Source organism: Amphiura filiformis, chromosome 2 (assembly GCF_039555335.1).
Source record: "Amphiura filiformis chromosome 2, Afil_fr2py, whole genome shotgun sequence".
Classification (NCBI taxonomy): Eukaryota; Metazoa; Echinodermata; class Ophiuroidea; order Amphilepidida; family Amphiuridae; genus Amphiura; species Amphiura filiformis.
In genome coordinates this window covers 7,020,182-7,047,182 of record NC_092629.1, presented here as the reverse complement: position 1 = coordinate 7,047,182, position 27,001 = coordinate 7,020,182, and the positions used below count along the sequence as shown (strand labels likewise).

General features: G+C 35.9%; 1 protein-coding gene across 1 annotated transcript in view; it reads left to right on the top strand.

The window, feature by feature from the left end:
- Positions 1-3,791: 3,791 nt before the first annotated feature.
- LOC140145828 (exosome RNA helicase MTR4-like) overlaps positions 3,792-27,001 on the top strand; it is a 43,170-nt gene continuing 19,960 nt past the window's right edge. Inside the window, exons 1-15 of the mRNA XM_072167508.1 lie at positions 3,792-3,811; positions 4,978-5,090; positions 5,947-6,123; positions 6,898-6,988; positions 8,076-8,200; positions 9,415-9,513; positions 10,145-10,247; positions 10,774-10,985; positions 11,914-12,126; positions 15,982-16,107; positions 21,259-21,409; positions 23,599-23,771; positions 24,918-25,118; positions 25,749-25,859; positions 26,529-26,621. Of these exons, the coding sequence (XP_072023609.1) occupies positions 5,082-5,090; positions 5,947-6,123; positions 6,898-6,988; positions 8,076-8,200; positions 9,415-9,513; positions 10,145-10,247; positions 10,774-10,985; positions 11,914-12,126; positions 15,982-16,107; positions 21,259-21,409; positions 23,599-23,771; positions 24,918-25,118; positions 25,749-25,859; positions 26,529-26,621 (1,884 nt within the window). The 5' untranslated portion in view covers positions 3,792-3,811; positions 4,978-5,081. The remainder of the gene's footprint in view (positions 3,812-4,977; positions 5,091-5,946; positions 6,124-6,897; positions 6,989-8,075; positions 8,201-9,414; positions 9,514-10,144; positions 10,248-10,773; positions 10,986-11,913; positions 12,127-15,981; positions 16,108-21,258; positions 21,410-23,598; positions 23,772-24,917; positions 25,119-25,748; positions 25,860-26,528; positions 26,622-27,001) is intronic.

Genomic DNA, 27,001 nt, shown 5'->3' with positions numbered 1-27,001 from the left:
AAATAAAAGTGAAAAACAATCAATCACTGTAGTCAGCGAATCAATCAAATATACAAAAACTATAAGAGAAAGGAGCAAGAAAGAATAAAGAAATAGTGAATAAAAAAGAAAGAAAGAAAGAAAGAAAGATAGAAAAAAAAGAAATGAAAAAAGAAAAGGAGAAAGAAAAGAGGGAAGAACAGAAGTAAAAATGAGAAATGAGGAAAAAATGAAATTTCAGCCACACGGGACTCGAACCCACAAAAATTTATCATATTAGATTCCCAGTCCAACGCTCTATCCGCTCGGCCACACATCAGCTTACACAATTGATTGTCCTTGAAGGGGATATAGTTATAATTTGACGCAATGACGTGATTACAATTGCGTCCGCATAATGGCTCTTAGAATAAACACGCATGTCGGCGCTGAAATTGTGGACGAACCCGATGAGGAAAACCTCGTTTTTTGCAAAACTAGCTTCAATTTGGAGTGAAAATCAAATGGAATAGCAATTGGCAGAATGTTGAGAAATAATGTAGGTATTCAGATGTCTAAATTAACGTCCCGTAATCAAGATATCGATAATTTCACAAACCAGCTTTTTATCAAGCAAATTCTCCAAAATTTTCCCCCAAAGCGGGCTTTTAAAATTTAATCGGTACTGTATTTGGTTCTTCCCCATGGCAACATTATTTCTTTGATCGATTTGTAGTACAATCTGAAAAAGAAGAAAAGCGATCACTCGGCGTGGATTTATACGGGCGCACATTTGAAAAAAACGTCATGGAGCGTGTTTTTGATCTTGTGAACATGGTGCGTAAAAATGCTTTTTAACGAAGGATTTTCAAATTTATTCTAAAAATTTGTATATAACACACACAAAAATGCTAAGCTACATCCAATGCACCAAAATTTCACTCGCTGCGATATTTGATTACTGAGAAAACTCTGTTTTAGAGAACAACTTTATACGTCTTTTATACGTTTTTTATACGTTTCTTCGTGTAACCTTAATGGATTCACATTATCCTCCGGCGGAAATGTCAAACTATTAATTACAACGTCTATTAGTACTAGTGGACTGGTTTTTAAATCCACTATCATCAAACTACATGTATAAATCAAAACTGTAAACTACAATTTTATCCAAGAAATTAAAAGAAGAAATACTAAATATTGCTTAGTTTCAATGATGCTTACCGATTGAGTCGCCTTGATGGTGTATTTCTGATCATTTTGCAACGTGGCTAAAAAATATTTCCAAGACGCGAATATCGCCATTAGGCACGGTTTAACTCAATCGATCGTCTAATCCTAGTTCACCTGAGTGATCACGTGGTGTGCAGAATGAATGGAATCGGTGTCAGAACAAGGATGGTTACTTGTAAACAAATTGTTTCGCCGGCACGCTTCAAGAAATTAAATTTACGATCTTTTGATAATTAGTTAGGGATTGTTTTATTTTAACCTCTGGCATGAGAGATTGAGAATGTGGGTTAAAGATAAGCCACTCTGTGTTCTCATTTTGCAATGCATTGAATTGAAATGAAAGAATAAAAACATTTAGATTCAATGCATTGAAATGAACATTTCGATTCAATTCACTGAATTGAAATGAAAAAAGGCCAAAATTCAATTCAATTCAATTCCTATTGCAATACATTGAAATAACACCAGTATGGTAGACCTAGAATCTAGCCAAATTTGTTCAATATTTAAAGGCCAAGTAAAATAAAAAACACGTTTCACCTCCGGGTTTTTGAAAAAAAAGGAGGAAGAGGGGCTTTTTATTTTTATCATAAAATCAGTGTGAATACCCATAATTAGAGCTATTTGAGTGTATACAATAATGCCTGGAAAAAGGAGGAGGCCTCTTTTTATTTCTTGTTCTGAGAGATAGGCCCCCTCTTACTATCACAAAACCTTAAAAAAGTGTTTCTTGTACATATTAGCAGGGCTATAAAAAGCATCTCTACTTCCTAGACATATTTTTTGAAAAGTTATAACTGAATTTCACAAAATAAAAATAAAATTGAAGAAACCTCAAAAAAGGAAGCGGGAGGGGACTTGAAACATCTTTATTTTGGCTTAATGTTGTAAATTGTTAAATCGATATATACATGCACACTATTAAGATGGCACCAACAAAAGATGAAATTTATTCATTAAAAAGCACTTTTTTGAATTGCAGAGATAATGACGATACCAAAGGAGAAAAAAGAAGCGCAGCATCTTCATCAGTGGATGTAGAAGATTACAGCTACTCAAGCAAAAGGAACAAGTTAACACTCACAGAGGAAGAAGCTAAGTAAGTCAGGGAGGTAGTCAGGTATGCAGTGATTCCAAGGGGTACTTGGTGCAAATGACCAATAGGGGACAGGATAAAAATTTGACCTCAGATTGTGGGATATGAGTTTTTGTCATGGACGAAAGAGTAACAGACCGTGTACAACCAGTCAAAGCCCCCATGCATTGTATGCTGTGAGTTTGTATGCATATTCATGAGGGCCGATCATTTGATCGTGACGTGCCTAACAATCATGCCAGTGTTGCGGAAGAGCTCTGTATGTCTTCACGTTTACGTGAAAGAAGACCGTAAAAATATGTGGTAAGTGCATAGCTGTTTTGCCCTTCGCATTTCATGGAACAATTGGCCCTCATTATCGGGTGATGCTGAAACTTTGACTGGTTGTACATGGTCTGCTATCTGTTTCGTCCATGGTTTTTGTACTCAATATATTCAGAGGTCAGTATATGATTGGAGTTAGAACTGTTTTGGTCTGACATAGCGTGATAATTTTTTCTGTGTGATGTACGCCAGCGTGTGCGACTGTGCATGGGTAATGCGGAAGTGAATCCAATGGTTAGTATTGTATCCAAGGTCATGCGCGTTCAAGTTGTATATAGTTTGAAATACGCAAAATATGATTGCGGTTGGATCAAATCAATCTGTGGATTCTTGCTGAAACTTGATTAACTAATTTAGGTTATTTTTTTTTCATAAATTTTGAAAAAAAAGATATATTTCTATGACCAAAACATGCTTAGGGGATAAAAGTTAGTATAAATATGTCTTGTTTTAGGGGCGGTTTTTGCTGGAAACAATGAATTTATTTTGAGAGTGTTTTGAAAAAATGTGATCATGGTATGTACACACACTATCATACTCTAGTGGCAATCAGGGCAGCAGAAAATAATTTCCTTTCTGGGAACTTCTATTTGGAATATTTTCTGTGAGGGCAGAGCACAAGCCTTAACAGGTGGGGTGGTGGGTCCCTGGGGTCCAAAGGGCAGCACCCCTGGAAGCTCCTGGGTTTGATGCAGTGATGCTTTTTCATGGGCAAAAAATTAGCATGCTGACTTGGCCAAGGCACTGTTGCATTTTTAGCTCCAGTATTTGTGTATTTTTGACAGTCCTATATTTTAAGAGTGATGGTGTTCCTAGAAAATTTTCAGTAAAATGGTAAGATCGTAAGATAATTTTCACCATCTTGATTTTTTTCCGCGACTCTCAAATTATTTTCTTTGGGATGCATGACACCACAATTTTGTTTCTTTGGGATGCATAATACCATGATACTGTGAATTGTTAATTGTAGCCCTGAAAACTATCTATAGGGTATTAGCTTTGCTATATAGCTCCCCATGTTTTCTACCCTGATTTTTGTTAACATTGATCATCTTATTTCTTTGTTGCAGTTTATCAGACATCTTACCCCAGGTGAAGACCGTTGATGTAGAATGTATAGAAGGTTGTGTACATGAGGTAGCTATCCCACAGGAGAATGAGTATCAACCATTACAGCCCACAGGAAACAAACCGGCCAAGGTATGTCAGTCTATCACCACTAACTTCTTTCATCTTTGAACAATTCATTAAATGGAATGTTGGAACTTGTTCATGAACAATTCCAAAGAAAAAAATAGATGTTTAACTCACATTTTAGTGACATTTCACCACTACACTTCACATCACATCTGACTGTTTCCTTTTTGTAGGCAACATAGTTAACCACCATAGAGGGCGTGATGAGTTGGTTAAAGATATTGTTGAGTGCGTATGCCCGTCTCCTTGTTTAGAGTGTCATGTCCTTTTCTGCGGATCCAAATGACTTCTTTGAGTCACAGACATTCACAAATCTGCCATCACCGATCATGTGGCTTCTACAAATCCTCTATCAATTGGGAGGACTCTAAAGTTGTTGATCATGAAGCTGATCATAATTTGCTGGTATGATGCAATGAATAAAACCTTACATTTGTTTATGCTTCAGGCATGTTGACAACTTGGCATCTTGCTCTTCATGATTTTATGTCATTTTCCAATTGCAAACATCAGCACGGTGAAACTTCATCAATTATTCAGAAATAATGCTTTGTCTTGAATTATTTCATTGGACCATCAGGCTCAGATTCTCGTAAAACATCAACCGGGCGAATCCATATGGATTCGCGTAGTGCATTGGCAGTTTACAGAAAGAAAAAAATATGAACCCAGTTTGACTCGGTTTGACTGACTATTTATACTTCATTTTTAAGCAACTGAACCCCCAAAATAGTGAATTATGGTATAATTTACTTAATTATCATTAATAATTTGTACAATAATACTGATTTGAGAGGGCATTTTAAAAGCAAAAACAGCCATCGGTTGCGTGCCAATCTTTTGCTCGCCAGAGTCGCCATCTTGGATGCCCAAATCACACTGTATTAGGGCAGTATCTTTTTCAATCATTGTGCAGCGGGAGCGGGATGTAGATTTGCGCGAATCAAAGATTTTCACAAAATTCTCTTGCGAGAATCCAAATGGATTTGCCAGCACTGCCACAGATTTCTAGGCTTGACCATTGCCATCAATTATTATGACTCTGCCAATGTATCTGAGAAAATACCTCTCAGATAGTCTCAGATAATTCAAAATGTTACTCTGAATTATTTTGTTAGTCTATTGATGTGACCGCTCTAATGTTGCATTTATTTCTCTTTGATTTTCAGGAATACCCATTTATCTTGGATCCTTTCCAGAAGGAGGCCCTCAAGTGTTTAGAAAATAACCAGTCTGTTTTGGTGTCTGCCCACACATCTGCTGGCAAAACTGTATGTGCCGAGTAAGTGATACAGGTTATTACAAGTTTTTGGTTATAAAGAAATTACAGTCCAACCTCTTTTATCCAGACCTCTTTTATATGGATCTCTGTTATCCGGATATGTGATCTTCATAGAAAAACATGTTTTTCATGTTTTGAGAACTTGATTTCATGCACTGAAGCATTTAGAAGGACATAACTATGTGGCATACATGTATATAACTCAAATACCATATTTCAGTGTTATTACCCCATTTTGAGTAACCTTTTGCTGTCTCAATGTTAGCACTTGAGACATTCAATGCAGAATTACATGTAATTCACCTATCCTGATTTTTCACTTATCCGGCCCATGCTTGGTCCCATCATGGCCGGATAAGAGAGGTTGGACTGTAGTTCTATTTTCGGCAGGAAATTGGTGTAAAGATGTGTCCATTTCCAGACTTTTGGTGGCACGTCCCTGCAAAATATAAATTTGAGTAATTTGGTGTGCGACATAGTTATGATATTGTTTCATGCCATATTGTTACCTCATATTTTCCACTATTCCATTAGCTCAGGTGGTAGAGCACTGGACTGGCAAGCCAAAGGTCCCAGGGTCAAATCCTGGAGGGGTAAAAAGTGTAATTATTTTTCTCTGGCTATCATTCATGTTGTATGGTGAGAAGTTTTAATCCAATTATATCACTATTTAATTAATTTGATATATGGTGCAAGAAAGGCCTATCTGCAATAGCTGCCCTATAGACATAGGCAGGGAAAATCTTCAACGGTCGCCCATTTATGCATTCTATATTGTACACATATGACAACTGACAGCTCTTGCAGATAGGCCTATCTTGCATTCCATGATATGCATTATTATCTTTTTGTATAGATATGCCATTGCCATGTCATTCTGAGACAAACAACGAGTCATCTACACTACACACCAATCAAAGCCCTCAGCAACCAGAAATACAGACAATTATATGAGGAATTCCAAGATGTTGGTCTGATGACAGGAGATGTGACCATCAACCCGTCTGCTAGTTGCTTGGTTATGACAACAGAGGTAATTTTACCCAATGGGCATACTATATTTCTTACATAGTCACTGATTGGTTTAATTACATGATATAATCATCCGAGTAACCAATCGAAATAATTTTATATCTCTTAGCAATTTTTAGCTTCAGACTTTTTGTTTTGGATAATATTTAATATGTATTATTTGGAAATTAGCTAGTTATGGTCAACTAAAATTTTGGGTTGAAAAATCATGTTTTGTATTTTTCCCCAATTTTCTAGCATACAGATGAATTCCTTTATGATTTCATTTCTAAAAATGTATATTTCGTATGCTTGTTTGTGTCACTTTAAAAGCTATAGAGAAAATAAAGTTGAACTATTTCCCACCAAATGCAGTCCTACGCGCATCCTGAAGTCTTTCATTTTTTCTTAGATGATAAGTTTTGTTCCACAATTTTAGGTCTAGCAACACATACGAACAAGTACAAGAATTAGTGTCAAAGAGAATATGATGTGATGGGATCTTTCCATTTATTACTTGACAATTAAGGAACTTTAAATGCCCCGTACTTGATAATGTGTATTCAGTGTGATCAGAACAAATAATTTTCAATCAAAAATTCATTTTTAATAGGAATGTCGCATGATGTTGATTTTGGCATCAAAATAGCCATTAATCATTGCAATAATAATTATGACCATCTCAAATTTTAATGTTTCCCTCAATGTGCCTCATTTTACTTGTGCTGAGCAACAAATTGTTTAACATGATAAAAAATCAAGTCAAGTTATTGATTTTGCATCTTTTTACTTTCAGATTTTACGTAGTATGCTGTATCGGGGATCTGAGATCATGCGAGAGGTAGCCTGGGTCGTATTTGATGAGATTCACTACATGCGAGACAAATGTAAGTTAGTAAAAATAGTTGATAAATCTAAAAAAAATACTAAAAACATTAAATTTATTTGCTTTTTCTGAAATGTGAAAGCAACTGAAAGATTATGTCAGTTTGCATCCCTTTTGGATTTGCATGGAATTTTTTATACACAAGCATAAAGAATTACGATTTATCCCTCTTGACATGGCAATGCAGTGTTTAGTTTATTAATTGTAGGGACTAGTTACTATAATATTTTGCTGTAAACATTTGACGAGCGTATACTACTGTGATTTTGCAAAGTCGGAACTAAAAACGCATATGGCGCAAAGTTCATTCATAAATTTCCACTCAATAACAGCAGATCGCCTCAGCAGCCAATCGGAGACGAGTGCCTTTAGACGCAGAAAATATGCGATGCACACTTAAAATACACTCTCATCAAAAAGGGTAATATGAAAATATTATACACAGGTAAATATTCTAAACAAGCAAAAAAGACTGACCTGTGTGGGGAATAGTGGAGTTTTAGATTGCCATATCTTTCAGTGTCCATTTAAGCATTCAATTGTGGGCACTGCACGGTCTACAGTCTGTGACAATTTGCTACATTATGCCTGGGACATTATACCACATCACATGAAACAAGAATAATTCTTAAAAAAGACATGCATGCAGGAGGTTGGTTTTCAGGCAAATTATTTCTCCATATTATAATGAGGTTGCAAGGCCCTTATTCAGTTAATTCTTAAACGTTGTAAAACATGTACTTTATTTGACAAATGTTTGGGATATTGACGTGATAATTTTTGGCTTAAAATTAAAAATTAAAAAGGTATTTATACAGCACTTAACATTTATTCAGCTGTCGTTAGAATATGTCAGCTGCCATACAATGCCCAAGGCATGCTCATACCTTTGGGCGGTGCTCAATGGACAATATATAGAGGCAAGTAAGGTAAAGCACCTTGCCCAAGTGCACAACATGATGGCACCACCAGGGCTCGAACCCGCAACCCACCGATTGCAATTCAGAGTCCGTACCGCTGCACCACCATTTCATTGGCTTGCACCCAAACCTTGTTACATTTTACAATGTTTGTGTGTCTTGTTCCAGGTCGAGGTGTGGTCTGGGAAGAGACCATCATCCTGCTACCAGATAATGTACATTATGTGTTCCTATCAGCTACTATTCCTAATGCTAAACAGTTTGCTGAATGGATATGTCATCTACACAAACAGGTAAGACTTGTGACAAGACTACATCAAACCAATATGGAATTCACAATAACTTGTGTGAATTGGCCTAAGACTTGTGACAGGTGCCTAGTTGCCTTTGTAAGTTCTTGACTTCATGGGATAAAATAAATAAAAAATATGGAATTTACAATGATTTGTGTAAATGGACCTTGGACTTGCGTGACAAAACTATAATGAAACTATAACAAATTCACTATAATTTTCACTAATTAATTTCATTAAGGTAATACACTATTTTAAAGTGTTGCGATTTGGTAGTTCACAACATCTTGCGAATGGTAATGAGCTTTGGCAAAAATTGCATTGCTCATTTCCTTGCGAGCGTGTAGAAGAATTCAAATATAACAGAAATAATTTTGTAGGTCCTGTGGTTCTTGAGTTATGTTGTAAAGAGGGCTGAAACAACAACACTTTTGTAAAATGTACATAACTCATTAACAACAATAAATTAAGCAAGTTTTCAAATTATATAATTTGTAGAATGAACTTTTGCAAAACATCAAGGTGTTATTTGTCAATAATTTATTGATCTAGAGAATGAAAATCGATTTTTTTTGGTTGCTTCGACCAACAACACCTCGTCTACCCTTAAGCTTATTACTTCCATGTAAAGTTATGGTCATTCAGGATACAAAAACTCTCCACTACATATGCCTAATAATGGATCTATCTTAAAAAGATTCATACATTTTCATGTCAAGAAACGAGTTGTGTAGCAATTTTGACCTCTATATTGTATTTCTTCATACCATTTTCCATGAAAATGATAATGAAATATTCCTATCATTTGGTAGCACCCTAATGACAAGCCCTAATGGTGTAGTGAAGGTTCATGATGGAAGGAAAAAAATAAGCACCCACCAAATTGACCTACTTAGGCACTTAACCCTAATTCCCTTTCTATTTTTGGGGAAAGGAAAGAAAGAAGGAAGATAGAATGAAGGTGAAGAGAAAAGATGCTTGTCATTTGTTTAAGAAGCTGACCCCTCAAGTGCTGTCGACAAGACCAGGGATAGCAACCTATGAGGGTTGACTTGGACTGACTATTGACTCAGATGATTATGCAATCAAATCAAGTGGGATGCTTGGACTTACAGTTGCTTTGTGCAATATGGTTTTATATGGTCTGTTATCGTTTGGGTTAGTTATGGTATGAATGAATATGGTAATAGGTTTTTGATGTGTTTCTTTTGCAGCCCTGCCATGTTGTATACACAGACTACAGACCAGTCCCCTTGCAACATTACATATTTCCAGCCGGTGGCGATGGACTTCACCTGGTAGTTGATGAAAATGTAAGGATACTATAAAGACTGCACTCACAGTAGGTTATTTCATTTGAAAGCCATACAATCACATACTACTACAGACTAGTCTCAGCATCACCCAATAATGAGGGCCGATCGTTTCATGAAGTGCGACAGATGAAACTGCTATGCACATACTGTGTATTTTTAAGGTCTTTCGGGTAAACAGATGTAAACTGTTACTTTAGAGTAACAAAGTTATATTATGTCTTCCCTACAAACATCAAACTCTTTCCTAGATTGTTCAGTCTGAACACTGAACCATTGCATTTAAGGACTAATGGTTCAAAGGGAACAGACTCAGACTCTCAAACACCTCTAGGCACTGTATTATTTAACAGGGGTGTAAGAGTTCAGATTTTTTTGGTTTTGATTTCCACTTGAAAATTCCTTTTCCCCTCCTATTTATTCTTTTTTAAAACACAATTTAATCCCAAATGATGCAAATGGCAAAATTATTCCCTCCCCTTTGCCCCTGTTAAGAGGCAGGCTTTTCAATAAACATCAACATTGATGGGTACCAATCATTTTGATACAGCCTGTATCTACTCTCAGATCTAGAATGTATTGTTTGAATGAAATTAACACACTTTCCTATTCTTATTATTTCCCTGGACAGAGTGACTTCCGTCAGGATAATTTCAACGCTGCCATGTCAGTGTTAAGAGATGCAGGCGATGCAGCCAAAGGAGACCAGAAAGGAAGAAGAGGAGGAACAAAAGGTAGGGTATAAACTAGCGCCCTCATAGGGGCGACTTTCTTGGTTAGTGACTAAGAAAATTATGTGCTGACTCACACCCTGATTAGAGTAAGCACGGTATATATATTTTTAATGCAGAATTCCTTTTACAAATTAAGCGTAATGGTAGCTCATACACAGCAACGGAATATTGTGAAAGTAATGGAAAGATAATCTGCACCACTTGCGAATGAAAATAGAAAACTGATGCAGTTATTTCATGGGAAATATTAATGGTGATGTTAAGCTTATCTCTAACAATTTTAATGACAAGTGTTTTGTCGACAATTGGTTCATATTGTTGACAAAAGCCCTATCGGGCACGCTCATTGTGCTCAGGCACATGACATAGTCTTCATAAATAAGCACTATCTGCACTAGCTGCCAGGTGTCATATTTTAGATATGTACAATATAGAATGCATGAATTGTCAAATGTCTATAGAGCAGCTATTGCAGATAGAGCTATTTTCATTTGTGACACAAATTTTAAATATGCTCCATTTTCAGGTCAGTCCAACATTTTCAAGATCGTCAAAATGATCATGGAGCGCAACTTTCAACCAGTCATCATCTTCAGCTTCAGTAAGAAGGAATGCGAGGCCTACGCCATGAATCTGTCAAAGCTAGACTTTAACACTAATGAAGAAAAGAATCTAGTGGCAGAGGTGTTTAATAACGCTATAGATTGTCTGTGTGATGAAGACAAGCAGTTACCACAGGTATGTGAGTGTACATTACAAGATTCCTATTGGGGCCACCTGCACAGGTACACCATCACCATGGTACCTGACTGGTACATGCAGAGTGTCTCTACAGTTCCAATGCTGCTACTGCACAGGACCAACCAGCAGTGGTACTGCACTGGTACTACACTGGTACTCCCCTAGTACTGCACAGTACCAGCCAAGTACCTTAGCGATAGTGTACATGTGCAGGCGGCCCCCTATAGGTATCTTGTAGTGTAGTTATGGGTGGGCATTTGCGCTTGTTCGCATAAGCAGCAATTTATGCTAGCTTTTCATGTGCTTTGTAGCATGTTTAATAATTTTTGCTCATGCCATGCACTTCACAATCTTATTATGAAGATATTGCAATGAAAGTTATTTTGTAACAAATCCCTTCATTTCTTAGTAAATTTTGAACTTTTTGAGCAAAGAACAATTTTTTGTGCAGCAGAAGTGATGCTGATATCACCAGGTACGTTCCATGCTTCCTAATTACCTTTCAGTTGATATTGATGACCAAAAACTACAGAAAACTGTCATTTTGTCGGGTGCATTACATAGTGACGGATGTCAAAACCAGAGTGCATTACATAGTGACGGACGTTTATCACAAAATGTTGAGTATATAAATTGTATTGGGCATGTATTATAAATTTGCCATTAATGTTCAGCAATTCATATGTCTATTAAAAGTAGATCCTTGAAAGATATTTTCAAAATGTTAAAATTTAGTAAAATCGTACATCTCACATATGTAATAGATTGCCAAAGTTATGCGTCACTATATCTTGCGCAATTATTTTGAGAGCTTAACATCCGTCACGGTCACTATGGATTTAGGTTAATGCAAAAGTATATCCCTTGTATAGCATCAGGGTCCCAATAACGATTGCATTTTTGTATGACATGTTTCACTTTACAGGTGGAAGATGTTCTTCCTCTCCTCAAGCGTGGTATTGGCATCCATCACTCAGGTCTACTACCAATCTTGAAGGAGACAATAGAGATCTTGTTCTCAGAAGGCTTATTGAAGGCACTCTTTGCTACAGAGACATTTGCTATGGGGCTCAATATGCCGGCCAGGACAGTGGTATTCACAAATGCTAGGAAGTTTGATGGCAAAGACTTCAGATGGGTATGTTGTAAAAAAATTTTAAGAAAAAAAGATAACATGATTACTGTTTGGAGAAATAAAGTAAAAATTAAATGAGAACGGTTTTTAACACAAGTATCTGCATACATAAATGACAGCCAGTGAAAAAAATTCACTAACCATCCAGGATTTAAACCTGGGACCTTCGGATCACAGGACTGATGCTCTACTAACTGAGCTAATGATGGATGAGAAGAGGATAGAGGGTGGGTATTGAACTGAAGGCCTATAGATAATAACATCAGTGCTCTTTTCCATCTTGACTCATTAGCTCATGTAGAGCGACAGGTGATGCAGATACCTCATATTTTTACAGTAATTCACTCTTACGCGATAAAAACACGAAGACACCCAACGCTCTATCGCATATATGAAAATGTGCGAATTCACATCGTACAGCACAGGCTTGTCTGTAGTAGTATGTGATTGTAAGTTTGTTTGTAAGACATGTACTTGCAAAATGTTGGGAGCAAATGAGCTATTAAGAGGACTTGTCCAGGAAATTCGACTTTTCGGTGGCAACGGCCAAAAATAGATTTTCCTTATAAGTTGAGTGGTAAGAGGCCTTTGTCTCATATAAACACTGGTGGTTTTATTTTGACAATTTATATCTTGTTGCCATAGTAACGGACATTTTTCCATTATTAGCCAATTTAACCAATTGTCACACTTTCGAGCAGTAAAATACCCTTTTATTAGAGTAACTGTACCTCACACATAAAATTTCTCAATATGTTCTTATAATTTTTCCAATATAGATGGAAGGCTTAGTAGCAAATATATTGCATAACAAATTAGAATGGGTTCAGAATTGGGCTATACCAATTATTTTAAATAGGGGTGTTTTTGATAATTTCGAATATTCCCATTTAGACCTAACTTCTGGGCTTCATACCCCGTATGGTAACGCTTCATTTGATTTGTCATTTTAGGGTTGACTTGATGGGACATTGTTACATTGAAAAAGGAAGAAATAAGTTTGGGGAAAATCATGTGGTAAACGGGTGTTGCCAGAAAATGTTGCATACTTTCAATTTTGTAAATGGATTTAGGTGCATCATAAATCTGATTCTCGCATATAATACTTGTATAAAATTGAACTATTATCGTGTACAATAGTTTAGTGTACTTTGTATAATGTATTTATATTTTTTTTTAAATAGCAGAGTTGCCATTCCGCATGTAAGTGTTGCCATTTTGGCCAAAAATTTACTACATCTGTAAAAAGTTAAACGCATGCTTGCAACACTGATGGTGTTCATGATGAACTAATAATAAACCGTACTTTGATATTGACTTGTCATGAATAGCTGCATACAACTAAAATTGACATTATTATAATAATATTTGGATTGTATTTACAATATCTACAGTTAAAAGTTCTATATCAGTTTCTCATAGGCTTAATCCCCCCTTGAAATATGTGTAAAAATTCCGATCTTCTTTGCTGGTTTTGAGGCCTTTTGGGCACCTTTTGAGATATTTTATGACAACCAGTCGATTGCAAATCGATGAAAGTTTAACATATGATTCAATGTATGGGTAGCCTGAAGTTCCACCTCGTTTTCCAGGTACGAGGCACTAAACAGTGCCCTCACTGTTTTTGATATGCTCTCAAGACTATTTCGCGGACCTATTTTCTCGATAATTATAAAAATGCGACTTTTTTGGCGACTCAAATTCATGCATAGGCTTTACACTTTATTTGAGATATAATTTGCTACTCTCTCTGATTATTTGTCTAAAGGGCAGCCCAAATACCTCAAAAAGTTTTTGTATTTTACCGGAACTCATTAGGGTTACACAAATTGATTTAATGGTGTGCTCCCTTCAAGGGTAGGCTACCGAATGTTCATAAAACTTTTGTTAGTATGATGTTCTTGAAATATAAAATGTTTTGAGTAAAACACTCAAGGTTTGAGTGCTCTGTGACATTAGCCCTATTAAATTTATATGGTGAATTCTGAAAATGTGCACATTTTCAATATTTTGACCATCTATTTAGATTTGCATTAAATACCAATTATCTACCTTTAGTTTGTGACCGTTTATCGACTAAAAACCGCTTTAACCCTATAGCTAGAACTACGAAAAACAACCCCTCTCCTAACATTTTTATCCGTCATAAAAAACACATGTGCCTGCGCCCAAACGACCTAAGCTAGTAGTAGATCCATCCTTTGCGCTCATTTTAGTGATAAAATGTTCTTACCCGGTAGAACCGGGTAGAATCGATCATCAAAGATGACTATAGAGGGGATTGGTGAGGCACCCATTGGTTTGTACAGTAAAATCAATGATTTTCATTTCGCGAATAGTGTGTCTTTTCCTTTTATAATGAGGAGCATATTCACTGAAAATGAAATTTGTGCAGAATTTCTAGCCCAAAATCAATTTTTCCTACCCTCACATTATGACATCATAGCAATATTTGTACTTATTTTGGTATTACTGGGTAGAGGAGACCCATAGCTATACATTGGTACCAAATATAATGGTATCAAAAATTAGGGGATTACATTATTTCTTTTGGTAAATTAAAATGATTTTTTTCTCCCGAATTCATTTAATGAATTAATAATAATAATAATAATAATAATAATAATAATAATAATAATAACACTAACAACAAGAACAAGAACAACAACAACAACAACAACAACAACAACAACAACAACAATAACAATAATAATAATAATAATAATAATAATAATATAAAACACTTAAAATGCAATTTTCCAATTTTTTAAAATAGAAACACTGCTTTTTTGGAGAAATTGTTATTCATTAATATTTTATAAATTGTCAAATGCTACCAAAATACTTTGTTATGCAAAATTGTTCTCTACTAGTAAGATTATCCCTGAACTAATTTTTCTTGAACTAAAAATGAATGATTAAAACCAAAATACTATAGAAACACTGTATTTTCAGCATTTTGATATTTCTGTAATCTCGTATTTATATTTGCAATACATTAGGCTTACAATATCCAATAATTTTAATTTTCCCAATGCTAATATTACAAATGAAGGCAAAATAGACAAATAAGAGATTGTAAAAATAGGGAAATTTCTAGAAATACTATGAGCATACAGATGATTTCCCCAAACCATTTTTTCTATAAATTCTTAAAGCATACTTTAATCTTACAGGAAACAAAAGTTTGATGAATTAGAAGCGTTGGCATGATACTTACAACCGTTTCAACCATACAGGTTTTATGTACTTTTCAGAATAATAAAAAACACCCCTCTTAGAAAAAGTGGTATCTCCCAAATCAAAAGGCCCTCAGTTCCCATTTAGGTCCTGAAACACAGACAAGACCTTGACCTAAATTCTACCCTCACCAACTTTAATGAACCCGCTCTAACTTTTTTCCAGAATGATATCAAATTGACAGAAAATTTTACACATAATTTTGCCAAAATCACTCAATTTAAGGGGAAAAGAACAATTAGCCGTTTCCATGGCAACAAGAAGCTGGTGTCACTATAAATGTTATTTTTGATACATCACCCTAAAGTATCATTGATTGACACAATATGAAGAAAATTGGTCATTTTGCGTTTTGCCACACATTTGAAAAATAAGTCTATTTTCCTGGACAAGTCCTCTTAATAGCAGTGATTTGAATTGGGAAACTCTTATACCACAAATTGGGGCTAAATTCAGTAGTGTAAGTGTTAGTGTTGTAGCCTGTGCTACTGTAGTTTGTATATAAAGCAGAAAAGGGTTTGTTAACCACCTTATGTAAAGCAAAATAGTAAAAGCTGTTTTGGGAAATTTGTAAATTTTGCTCATCTTTTATTTTTTTCATCTTTGTTGATGCAACAGATTACCTCTGGTGAGTATATTCAGATGAGTGGACGTGCTGGTAGGCGTGGTCTGGATGACAGAGGTATTGTTATCCTCATGATTGATGAGAAGATGAGTCCTGGTGTAGGCAAGAATATATTACAGGTAAGGTGTTCTTACAGTGCCCCTGATTGGTTAATAACATGATATAATCGTCTGAGTAACCAATCAAAATAGCAATAGCAGAATGGTCTTGCCATGGCCAGACATCTTTTGATTTCTTGACCCCTACCTTCTTTGTAAAAAAATGAGTGATCCAAGAAAGCACCATACATTTGTGCTGCTGGAGAAGTCGTTCTATGTTATTGCATTTCTTACAGCATTTGTGATTAGTTTATTATATGATATATTCATTTGAGTAACCAATTAAGATACAGCTTACAGACATTTAAGAGTAGTATTGCGTACCAATCAAAGAAAATCAAAAATAGTTGGCAGACTTCAAAAAATGGAATTTCTTCTTACTTTATATCAGGATGCAACTTTGGTCAAAGTCTACAAAAATCAAAATTATTTCATCACTGCACCTTCGTTACCATAGCAACGGCCAAAACACCGGTTTTAGACTATTTCGGCACTTTTACAAGGCTAAAAAAATAACAAGTTTCAGGATTCACCATATAAAGGAAAAAAAGAGGTAAACCTTGAGAGTTCCACGACATAATTGGCAACATCTAAGCTTTCTAAAAATACAGTTGTTTTAACAAACAGTATGTCCTACTTGGGATATTCCATTGTTTCACATAGGGGTGTTTTTCGTAATTTTTGACTTTCTGAAATATAGCAATATTCAATGAGCTGTAACCCCCAAAGTGGTGTTTTTTATATGTTATATTTTTCAGTGTGGCTGGACTAGATAGTACTCTACCCAAATAAATAAAAAAAAGTTTTGGTAATTTTAATATAGACAAACAGTGTTGCCATAAAGATAGGTATTTTTCCATAAAATAAGAGTTAGACCAGGTTAAAAATGTTACCACACATGAAAGGAAACATTCTCACATAGTTTTTCTGGACCAGTTTTTCATGAGCAACAAGAATTTATGAGGTAAAAATAAAAACCATGTATCATGAGAACTTCCTGTGAGGGCGCTTTATTCAAAATGGCTGCCAAAATCCAATGTAAAGCTACTATATGTTTAAAAAGGTCGCATAAAAGATAAAAGTGACTAGATTTCGGATTTGTATTGATGAAAGTAATGTATAACTATGTCAAGGTATTAATATAAAGAATGGTACCAACATGTCACAGTTGGGAACGCTTTTCAAAATGGCCGCCAAAATACAATGAAAAGCATATATAGGCCTTATGGTTAAAATAGTCACTTATGAGGTATGATTGCAGTGGCGTAACGTCATAGGGGCACGGGGTTACATGGCCCCCAATCGATCTGAATTTTTAGAATCCCAAAAAACGGACTGCCGCCCATATTTGTTGGTGTCCCCTCCCATATGATAACTGGTGCTACGTCACTGTATGATTGACCAGATTTTGGTTAAGCATTGATAGCAGTAATGTAAATATACGTCAAGATATTAATAGGAAGGTGCGAGGAGGTCACAGCTGAGGGCACTTTTCAAAATGTCGGACCAACATAGTACACCGTTAAACTTCAAATAGTCACTTAAAAAGAGGTATAATTGACCAGATCTTGAATCAATATTGATCCCAGTACAGTAAAATTAAGTCAAAGTAATAATAGGAAGATACCGGGGATCACAGTTGAGGCTGCCTTTCAAAATGGCCACCAAAAAGAGCGGCAGATAAAAGTGTTAAGAAAGAAAGTTGTCTTTGATAAGAGAATGTAATAGTTGTCTTTGATGAATCATTCAATAGTTGTCTTTGATCATTGTCACCTCTAAGCAAGTGTATCAGAGTGCTATATAGCGAGCTACAAAGTGCTATATAGCGAGTCAAGATGGCTAATTAGATCACCAAATCTCCAAAATGACCACCAGAGAATTGTCCCTATGTATTGACAAAGGGCAGGATATTTACTTCATACTCTTCTTGGTTTCACTGAATTCTTTTATTGTGTGTTTATCTTCGAGATCACTCACATCGATATCACTACATTAAGAAAATTATTCTAAATTATCTAGCCTATCTGAAATCAAAGCGGCATATAGGTCATATATATCTTCTTTTGTGAAAACGTTGCATTCTCTGAAAAGAAGATAGCTGCACTTTGAGTCTGCTAAAACCTTTTCCTTCTTTGACACCAATAGACTGCTTTGTTCTCGATGTTGGTAAAGAAACTGTTAAAATCACAAGACAACTGTGATAATACCTGGCGATAACTTTGGATGTCATTATTGTCATACCTCTTGTTTTTCTCTCAACATACTTGATGCTTTATGTCAAGGAAAATGCAACAATGATCAATTGTCTTACATATAGGCCTACTAGCAAAAGCGAAATCCTCATACATGACTGGTAGGTGTAAATGTCCTGACTAAAGCCATCGGGTCAACGGCACATGCAATAATGCCAGTTGCCTCTGCTGTAACTTCAAGAAGCAAAGTTAAAAAGTGACACACTGGCCTATTCAAAACAACACGGACTAGACATCTGGTTTGAGAGTGGTAAATGGCTAATTTGTGTGTGCCTTTGATTTAAAAGAAAACTGAAACAAAAGAGCTGACAAAAATACAAGTTATGAAAAGTACAGAGAAGTAAAAACTGAAATAAATATTGCTTTAAAATAAAGCTGAATTGAAGAAACTGTGTAGTCTCTTTGTTGCGCTTGTTGGAATCTTTTTGCACATCGTTAGGCCAATTTGTCACTTTTAAAACTGGACAATTCAATTCTATTCAATTGCTTGTTACTTTTCTTCTTGAGGTCACATTGGATTCAATGTGGTGTCATAATGTGCAGGATTAGATAGTGCATCTATTACAAAAAACAATTTACCCCAATATGGTTAAGTTTTGAAATAATTGTGATGATGTTCTCCTAGAAAAAAAGGGGGGGCATTGGGTAGCCACAACCAAAAGGGGGGTCATTGGGTAGCCATAACTAAAAAAGGGGGTCATCGGGTATGGCTTTTAAAAAAGGGGGGGTCATCGGGTATGACTTTAAAAAAAAGGGGTCATCGGGTATTAGAGGGTTGACAGGCACATACCGTCGCTTCCAAAGTTGAGTGGCCCCCTGGGGTCAGGATACTTTCTTGGCGCAGTATATTTAGTTAATATGTTGCCCTTCATGAACATAAATTATTCCTGTGGACATTTTAGTGGTCATCTTGACTTGGTGACTCGTTCTTTTGCACCCTCAAAACGATAACTTAGAGGTGGCAATGATTGAAGACTACGATTACATCAAAGACAACTATTTCAATGATTAAAGAGTTTAACTTCAACACTACACTATTTTTCGCTCACCTGGAGCGTTTTCACTAGTTCGACTAAGCGTCTTCAGCAGATGGTGATGCTGTGATGGTATCTTGTCTACGATCGGGATAACCTTCACTGATGACGTCATATGATTGACAGAATGACGTCATAGGGTGTTACGATGTAGCGGCGCCCCCCCTGGGCATCAGTAGGTTGTAGACAAGGTTGTAGACATCAGATCGTAGACAAGATACCATCACAGCATCACCATCTGCTGAAGACGCTAGTCGAACTAGTGAAAACGTTCCAGGTGAGCGAAAAATAGTGTAGTGTTGAAGTTAAACTCTTTAATCATTTTATCTACCACTACGTATGAATATCCACTCGTATAAACTATTTCAATGTTTCAAATATTTTTTTCAATAACATTATCTGAGGCTTTGTGGCTGATTATACTGTACTTAGATCAATATTAATCCAAATTCAGATCAATTATGCCTCTTTTAGGTGTACCATATATATAAGCTTTTCATTGGATTTGGCAGCCATTTTGAAAAGCGCCCTCAACTGTGACCTCCTGGTAGCTACCTATTGAAATCTTAATTTAGCGTTACATTACTGCCATCAATACTTAAACCAAAATCTGGTCAATTATACCTCATAATTGACTATGGTAACCGTATAATGCTTTTCTTTGAATTTTGGCGGCCATTTTGAAAAGCGTCCCCAACTGTGACCTCCTGGTACCTTCTTATTGATATAGCGACTTATTTATACATTACTTTCATAAAAACAAATCCATGATCTAACAAATTCTATCTTTTATCCGCCTATTTTAAGAGCAATTGCTTTTCATTGGATTTTGGCAGCCATTTTGAAAAAAAGCGCCCTCACAGGAAAGTTTTCGGGATACAAGATTTTTACCTTATACATTCTTGTTCCTCAGTTTCTCCTTTCATGTGTGGGACCTAGCTCATTTTAAACCTGATCTATTTGGCCGTTTTTCAGCATAGCTGTATGATAGGTAATAACAAGATGAGCAACAGCTTCACTGAGAGACGTTTTTTTCTGGCAACACCGTCATTAAAATATAATCAAATTGTGTCTCACTTTACGGTGTATTGATGCCAATTTATTTTGGTACATTATCAACCCTAATCAGGATTTTCAGTGAAAGTAAATGCTGAAAATCCCTATTTTTCCACACTACCTTATAATGTCAACAATCCTAAAAAGTTCAAAGTTTCTGGCACCACTGCTCTCCAGTAAAACAATTACCAGAACTTTTTTTTTTCTATATATAGGTAGACCAATACCTTATCTACCTACCCTGCAAAAAAATAATTTAAAAAAAGCACCACTTTGGAGGTTACGTCATTTTTAAAAAGATCATTTTTTTCATAATTAAATTAATAAAAAACACCCCTATTTTACAAAATGGTATCTACCATATTGAAATAATTAATTGTTATGTTTACTTCATTTTTGGAAAGGACAAGGATGGATACTTCATTGTATGGGAGAAGATTATTTTAATTCAAGTTCTTCATACAGAAATATGACCTAATATTTAAGCATTTTTCCAGTTGTGAAAGGGGTAAAAATAGTGAAAATTGGGTCAATTCATATTTTGGCCGTTACCATGGTAACCATAGATGAAGAGTTAAAATTTTAACCAAAATTATACATGTTGACTCAATGTCTAACCATGTGCAATGTATAAAGAAAATCGATTTTTTGAAGTCTGCCACCACATCTTTGATTTTTATACACAAGGTCTCTTAAGCTCAATCCTCTTCAGCCCTACCACCATTCTTACCATGTTGCTGATTGGCTCAATAAATCATGATAGTCTTCTTGTAGCCAATCAGCTGATAGTACTCATCAGATTAATTGTATTATATTCTGTCTATTTGTAGGGTCAACCAGATGCGTTGAATAGTGCCTTTCATCTGACGTATAACATGGTGCTCAATCTGCTACGTGTAGAAGGAATCAACCCAGAGTACATGTTGGAGAAGTCATTCTATCAGTTCCAAAATTATGCTGCCATTCCAAAACTGTTTGAAAGTAAGGAAGTCTTATATATAATACTTCAAAATTGGACTATTTCAGTTGAAATCCATGCACTCTGTATGGAAGACATTAATCTCCCACACAGTAGTGTAGATTTCAAATGGAGTCACCTTTTCAGGTAACCCCATTTGAAATTTACACCCCCTGTGTGGGAGATTAAGGTCATGTCTTCCGTAGGGGTGTATGGATTTCAATTGGAATAGCCCAAATGACATTGATTGGTATGAGTATGCAAATTAACCATAGATTAAGGTAGTGTCAAATATTTGAAAAGGGGCTATACATGGATCATGAGAAGTTTTGCACTAAAAGACATGAAGTCCAATTCCACAATAAAAGCAGATTTTCAAGGTTAAGAAAATAAGAAATACACAAGTACTTGGAGTAGTCATTTAGTTTGCTTGTTTCAAAATGTTCTTTTGTCTCTACTTTTAGCCAAAATGTCCAAAAACCCAATGAGAACTCTAGGGTCAAAACCACTAAAAACGAGCAATTCGGCAAAAATCCTGTCGCAACCATTCAACTTAATATATTGTACCAATGTGGATCGTAATATAAAGTAATGATCATGGAAGTTGGCTGAGCGGTCAAAACTCGCAAATCACGAACTTCACATATTTGTGTAATGTGTTTAAAAGGAACGCAATGAATATGCCCTGAAATAGTATTAAAATGTAATTTATAGTGTATTCGTACAAGGAAAAAAGGAAACAACCATCCCTAAATTGTAAAAGATGATTTAGTTACAATTGAAATTTGTCGCAATACTCCGTGTAACCTACGTTACATTGACATGTTATCTAACCCTTAATAACGTTTTTATCAATTTAGGTATCATGTTTTGCCTTTATAATGTCAAATTAATAGCGTGGAAATTAAATTTATGACTAAAAATGTAATGTGGGTATCGGTTTTAGTGAAAAGCAATACAAAGTACCATAATCTATGACCGTATAACCTACATTACCATTTATCTGAAAATCAAACGGTAGAATATACACCTGGTAGGTAGTAAACATTAGCACGTGATACCCTGATAAAAGTGAAATAATTTTGTTGCACTGCTATCATTAACAGAACATGTGGAAATTTTAGAAGTTTAAATGAAACATCCGTTACTGAAACATCCGTTACCAGTATTTATACGATCATAATGAAATATAAGAAAATCACATCAGACACCGTCTGCATGTCATCTTTAGTTCATCTAGCGCCCCCCTCGCACGGTTAGCAATGTATAACATTTTAATTTTTTGAGTTCTATGAGTATGTAAACGATTTGTAACATACGTTACGTAACATACGTTACCATTCTTAACAGTGACACAATGCAATATGAGGAACCGTTATGGAAATTATTTGTTGGTATATGTCAAACACATTAAACAAGAAACTTTTTGATCCAATAGTTCCATAATATTCTCTAAAGTACCAGATAATAATCTAAATTATGTAAGATGGATATTAGATTACATATTCCACATCTCCTGTATTCAAATTCACACTCATTCCAGGATGCCAATGGTAAGGGTGAAATAAGTCTTTTAGGTACAGCGTCAAGAAGCAAGTTCAAACATCCATTTCAAATAGTGAAAACCGATCATTAGTAATGCGCTTTCCTCCCTGACAAAAACACTGCTGAATTTAACAAACCAGTTGTAACGTATGTTACAGCAGTAAATTTCGCTAGTTTACTTGTAAATGTCATAGGATACCAATGGTAAGGGTAAAATAAGTCTTTTGGGTTGAAGGAAGCACTGTTTAAACATCCATTTCAAATAGTGAAAACTGATCATTAGTAATGCGCTTCCCTCACTGACAAAAACATTGCTGAGTCTTAAAAACCATAGTAACGTACGTTGCAGCAGTAAATTTTGCTAGGTTACTTGTAAGTGCCATAATTAAAAAAGTTCACAATATTACATGTTCATATTTGTCTGGGTCAGAATTCGAAATGTTATCTCTGATTTTATATATGTAAACATGACTAGAATAACATTTTATTTTTCCCATTTTTGGAAGTCTGAATTGCTCGTTTTTAGTGGTTTTGACCCTCTAGTCAAGTAGGCACTTTTCAATTTAGGCATATTGTTATGTAAAAAGGTTTTGTATGAAGAGTAGAAATAGTAGATTTTGATTCATTGTGTAATTGATTGACTTTGTGTAATTGATTGATTTTGTAGAGCTCAAACAATGTGAAGAAGATTACAATAAGATGGAGATCCCCCAAGAGGACAGAGTGGAAGCGTACTACAAGATACGACAACAGCTCAACAAATTGGCTAAAGAAATCCAGGCTTTTATGGTGAAACCCAAGTACTGTCTACCATTCATGCAGCCTGGTAGGCTAGTAAAGGTAAGAAATCAAAACATAAAAATACTGGAAGGGACACTCATATGTAAAGGTGGTATGGGTCTGTGCAGTGGTCAAAGACCCTTTTTCAGGCACTCATATGTAAAGGTGGTATGGGTCTGTGCAGTGGTCAAAGAACCCCTGTTCAGGTTCTCCTGCAGTTCTGAAGACCTATGTTTGGGGATTATGCTCAAGTTATTAAACCTTAATTTGAGAAAATGAAATGCCCACGATTGTTGCTCTTTAGCTCACATTTGGAAACATTTGGAATTTCTTAGTACCACAGCCTATAATTTGGCTCAATTTTAGTTCATAAGACCCCAAAAATATGTTGAAATTTCAATTCAGAAGCCGCTATGTTGCCTGAAAATCGGTTTTCAGTTCCCAAAGTTCAACGCTTGGTACCGCACACCCCTACTGAAATTTAAGTTCAGTGCCCCACCCCGGGTAAAAAACAGTCAAATATTGACTTTGTTCATAAATGGTGAACAGTGTCATTTATCTGTAGAGCTCTTTTATTGTCATATTGACTGAATACAAAGACACAATCTTGGAAATAAGTTCTAGAAACACTGGGCACACTTTGTCAAAGCTCTATTGCAGTGATCATGAAAATGATGTGCTGGCATGTGTTTTTTTGTGTTGTGACAGATGCAGCAGTTGCAGTTTTCCTAAGCCCTTGTTGGCAGAATGTAGTGCATTGTGCCGATAATGTAATGCTTAAGTTCAAAGACACAAATTATTGTTCGATATTGGGCTTAGGGTTAGATACAAGAGCTATAATATTTTGGTGTAACAATCCAATGGCAGATTTATTACAGGGCTGTGCACTTTGCAATTTTGAATTGGTTCTGAATATTCCCTTTCCAGTGCATCCATGATGGCCGTCATGGCATGAGCAGCCATCTTGGATGTGCAGTAAAGGTGACAAGTTTAAAAACTTTTTAGGATTAATCATTTGAAAGGTTTATAAAGTAATTGTAGTAATTGGTAGTAATTGTTTTCCTCTCACTGGCATATCCAAGAGGTTGCCATGGGCTTGAGCCATGAGCAGGGAGGCGGATTTTTGTTGTTGACGCTGTGAGCAGCAAAGAAGTGTATTTAAAAATACATAACGTAATTATGATAATTGTTTCCATCTTGAAATAGGTTAAAAATGGCGATGACGATTTTGGGTGGGGTGCAGTAGTCAACTTCCGCAAGAAAGCTAACCAGGAGATGAGGACACCCAAAGACGACTCACCGCTCTACATTGCAGAGGTGCTACTTAACTGTTCACAAGAGAGCATTAAGAATGCTGTAACAGAGGCTGCTAGGCCTGCAACTGAAAACGAGAAAGGAGAAATAGTGGTGAGTTACCTTGAGAGCCAGGGATAGCCTGTTGTAAATGTCAAGGGTTTAGGCAAGAAGGTACTATCTGCAATAGCTGCCTTGTAGACAGATGACAATTTCTGCATTCTATTATGTATACTTCTAAAATATGACACCTTGTTTGTGCAACCTTGTATATGCAAGCATGCGCAACTACTTTGCAAGCTTGCAAAAATGCTTGCCATTTTCATAAGGGCTGGCAGCTATTGCAGTTGGAATTTGTTGTTGCTTGACTGTTCACAAGAGACCATTAAGAATGCTGTGATGGAGGCTGCTAGGCCTGCCACAGAAAATGTGTACATCAATATCAAAATGATGCACTTGTCGGCTGCTACATGCGTCTCTTTTTACTTAATTAGCTAGGAATAAATACCAGACTCAATCTCAAGTGGAGGTGACTTCAAATCATCCCTGAGTCTTATGGTTAAGGATTTTTGTTATGCAACATTGAAGTTAATTGAATTTTTCACACAAAACGTGTGGGAGCAACTTGCAGCATTTTTGATGTCTGACCCAAGTCACATTGCTCAGGGGACATGCTATCCCTCTGAGGAACCATGAAATTTCTATAAATTATAATGCGAGGTTTTTTCCCTGTAATTGTTATAGGTGGTGCCGGTTATGTTACATCTCATTACTCATATGAGCAGTGTCAGGTTATATATGCCAAAGGATCTACGCCCTCAAGATAACAGGCAAAGTGTTGGAAAATCTATCAAGGTAACTTAGTCTATATAATATAAAAAGTTAATTGGAATGAACACAGTTGCCTACAGCTGTATGCGATGTGACAGCGATCGTATGTCACATATTTCAGAATACTACGCAAATCCATGGATACAATAATGAAAATACCAACCAATCATGAATAATTTGGCATTTTTGGATTCACTTCAGTTATGCACACATGGGCATTCATCACACAGTGCACGTAGACAACCGTCATGCTGTTGGCAGCTGTGTTCATTCAATTGAAATTTCTACTATAGTACAGAGAAATATTATGTTTGCTGTATCAACATACAGGAAATTTCTGTTGTGAAAACACATCAACTTTTGTAAGAAATAGCAAATCAGTAGGGATTTTGTGAAAATCTACTGCCTGGGCGAAACATGCTCCGATCTTATTGATATTTCAGCACAATAGTATTATGTACCCCAGTAAAATTCTCAGAGAGTTTCAAGTCGATCCGAAAAAAAAAAATTGCTTTTCGCCACACCCTACTGGAGGTGCTAAGGAGATTTCCTGATGGTATACCATTACTAGATCCCATAGAAGATATGGGTATTAAGGATCATGATCTCAATTTAACCTTGTTGAATGACCCTCATATGTGTTATACCTGTACACACTTGAGTAATTTGTGATATATTATTTGTTGCTTATAGGAGGTGCTGAGGAGATTTCCTGATGGCATACCATTACTAGATCCCATAGAAGATATGGGTATTAAGGATCATGATCTCAAAAAACTGGTGGAGGTAAGTTGGTGGTCAAATTAGGAGCAGAATATTGTAATATTTCTGAAAAAAAAAGTTGTTTTTTTTTCCTTTTTCCCCCAAAATGTTAATTTTGCTATATATTTTCAGAGAGATACGTATGTGTCCTTTTAATTTTGAGCTAAAAGAAAATAACTATCTGATTCCAGCGCCTGTATTCCGAATGTGTGTATCAGACAGTTGATCATTACTGAGGTCAATTGGCTTAATGTGTTCTGAACATTCTATAAATCAGGGATGAGCAACCTTTTCTTCCCATCGAGCCAAAAAATATTCTTTATCAAAATGTGGGCAGCATATGGTTTAGATATAGGCGAAAGCATCTGATTACGACACAGTCTGTTATAAAATGGGCGGGGAAA